Source organism: Mytilus edulis, unplaced genomic scaffold, assembly GCF_963676685.1.
Source record: "Mytilus edulis unplaced genomic scaffold, xbMytEdul2.2 SCAFFOLD_274, whole genome shotgun sequence".
NCBI lineage: Eukaryota > Metazoa > Mollusca > Bivalvia > Mytilida > Mytilidae > Mytilus > Mytilus edulis.
In genome coordinates this window covers 14698-17658 of record NW_027268104.1, presented here as the reverse complement: position 1 = coordinate 17658, position 2961 = coordinate 14698, and the positions used below count along the sequence as shown (strand labels likewise).

Here is a 2961-nt window from a genome sequence, read left to right as displayed (position 1 = left end):
TTGATGATTTTTAAAAAATTAAAAGCTCAAGTTTGGAATAGTTATGTACATTAACAATTATGTACTAACTTTTAGAACCAGGAAGGTCTCAGGGAAAGTCAGATGATATAGATATTTCTTGAAACCATGAATTTGATTCCTACCCTGACTGATGAGACCAAATGGAAGCAAATTTATAGGTATATAAATTTCTAGTTTTAAGCTCACCTGACCTAAAGGGCCAAGTGAGCTATTTCTATCACTTGGCGTCCGTCGTCGTCTGTCATCGTCAGTCCTTTAACTTTTTCAAAGATCTTCTTCTCTGAAACTGCCAAGCCAAAATGGAACCAAACTTGGCCACAATCATCCTTAGGGTAACTAGTTTAAATGTTGTGAACGACATTTCTGCCGGACAACCAACATGGCTGCCAAGGCTAAAAATAGAACATAGGGGTAAAATGCAAATATTAACTGCCATCTTGGAAACTGTAACAGATTGAGAAAATCTGACAGGGTGACAAATGTTCAGATTGACAAGATCTACCTTAGTTACTTTTGAGTTAAAATTGTCGGATGGCCCCCGCATAGGGGTTATTGCATATAAAAGACTATTTTTGGCCAATTTTAATGTTTTTGGCTATTATCTAATAAGTTTTAATAGATAAAAAAAAAATTAAAAATTGCAAAAATGATCAGCAATAAAAGCTCTACAAACAAGTCATTGATCACTTAATATTAGTGTTGTCAACGGTTAACCAGTCGAACGACCGAATACCGAATACCAAAAACGCTTACCGGTTAACCGGACCTTTTTAAAATTTTAATAAAATTGATGTAAATGTGTACTGAAATCATTAGTAAATAATGTGAAATGATTGTACGAATTGATTGGTACTTGATTAGACAGATCAATTGTTCAGTTTATTGATTAATCTTGTTAACCTTGAAAACATTTAAATTTTATTACTTAATTAGCACATAGACAACTTGTCTGTCAGCTCCGGGCAAGTATAATGTAAACATAATTAGCATATTAAGTTTATTTTGAACAGTTGTAAGCTGAACATGCTGAATAAATTTTACGATTTAGTTTATTTCTTCACTTTGACTTTATATTGTGTGTGCGTACATGTAAATATGCCACCTCCGTCATCTAAGGCTTGGTCTTTTTTTAAACGTAATGCCGACTCCAAAATAGTGAAATGCAAACTATGTGAAATGGAATTAGTCTATACTGGTGGTACAAGTAATATGCTGAATCATCTGAAGTTAAAGCATCCCAATGACTTTTCTGAAACGCCTGAGAAAGTTAAGCAGTCATCGGTTTTAGACTTTGTTCAGACACCCAAATCTAGAAGATTTTCGTCTACTCAATCTGAACTAATAACAAATTCAATAGTGGATATGATTATATTGGATAACCTACCCATTCGCATTGTTGAGGGAAAAGGATTTTCAAAACTTATGTCGATAATAGCTCCAGAATTTAAAATTCCGTCTAGAAATACTATAAAATCCAGAATAGAAAAGTCATATAGTGACAAAAAAGAGAGTTTGATTAAAGAGTTAAATCTCATTGACAGCGTATCCCTTACTTCTGATACATGGACATCGAATGCTACAAAAAGCTTTTTAACAGTCCAGAACATCACGTTGACAAAGACTGGAATTTACAGTCAAATGTGCTTGTTACTCGTGAAATGCCTGAACGCCATACAGGCGAAAATCTTGCTGAACGACTGAAATCTACAATTTCAGAGTTTGAATTGGACGGTAAAATTGTGAGTTCTGTACATGACAATGCTAGGAACATGAATTGTGCATCAGAGAAATGTGACTTTGACGATATGAGATGCTTTGGTCATACCATTCAGCTTTGCATTAAACCATGCTTGGAAATACCCGCTATTGCCAAACTTACTTCACATGCTCATAAGTTAGTGGGACATTTCAAGCATTCAACTACAATAACTGCAGAAATGAGGAAAAGACAAAAGTTGTTCGGACTAAGACAGAACGAACTTATACAAGACGTAGTTACGAGATGGAATTCGACTCAGCTAATGATTGAACGCCTATGTGAACAACGCAGAGTTATTACGGATGTAATGCTAGATACAACTGTTACTAAGAAATGTGACACACATATGCTTCTCAAAGATCATGAGTGGGATTATCTGGTTGAAATTTCCGCAGTATTGAAGCAAATGTCTCATGTTACAACATACATGTGTCTGGAAAAGGACGTATCAGCCTCTGTAATGCTTCCTATTGTCAACGGACTCTTAAAAAAACACCTAAAAAACTCTGAAGAGGATAGTGCTCTTGCGCATAAAATGAAAGCAAGTATTTCAGAAGAACTCATCACCCGCTTTAAACCGTATGACATTGAAACTGCATCTACACAGCATGCTTTAGCGTCCTTACTTGATCCGAGGCATAGAACACTTAACTTTTTCTCCCCAGAACAAAAAAAAGTCGCCATTGAAATGTTAGAGTCCAAGTTAGACGATGTGCCATTAAAGCCCGCAGTTAAAACGTCATAAAAAAACCTTGGAACTGAAGTTGACAAGCAACCAGCCAAGAAACAAAGAGTCCAACGATCTTTGGACTTTCTTTTGTTTGACACCGACGAAGATACGTCCTTTCAAGATGAATCGGAAATGTCCTTATACATCAAGGAGCGTGCTGTGCAAGATTCAAACCCACTCGAGTGGTGGAAAGAAAATAATTGTAAATTCCCCAGACTCTTTGTGTTAGCTAGACAATATTTAAGTATTCCTGCTACCTCTGTTCCGTCAGAACGAATCTTTTCATGCGCGGGTCTCATTGTTACTAAACTGAGAAATCGACTATCTTCCTCTGTGATCGACCAGATAATATTCCTGAATAAAAACTATGTACCCGAGGAAAAATGTGAATAACTCTTCTTTCGTTCTTTCTAAATGTACATACTTATAAATTTGTTTTTTTTGTAATTTA

At 35.6% G+C, this 2961-nt stretch overlaps 1 protein-coding gene across 1 annotated transcript; it reads left to right on the top strand.

Moving 5' to 3' along the window:
* Positions 1 to 1583: 1583 nt before the first annotated feature.
* Positions 1584 to 2525, top strand: LOC139506778 (E3 SUMO-protein ligase ZBED1-like). Its single transcript, XM_071295551.1, has one exon. It carries the CDS (start codon positions 1584 to 1586, stop codon positions 2523 to 2525), a length of 942 nt encoding a protein of 313 aa, XP_071151652.1.
* Positions 2526 to 2961: the final 436 nt, after the last annotated feature.

What these genes read in the sequence shown, in the direction of transcription:
- LOC139506778 (XM_071295551.1), top strand. Translation starts at nt 1,584, where the DNA reads ATGGACATCGAATGCTACAAAAAGCTTTTTAACAGTCCAGAACATCAC.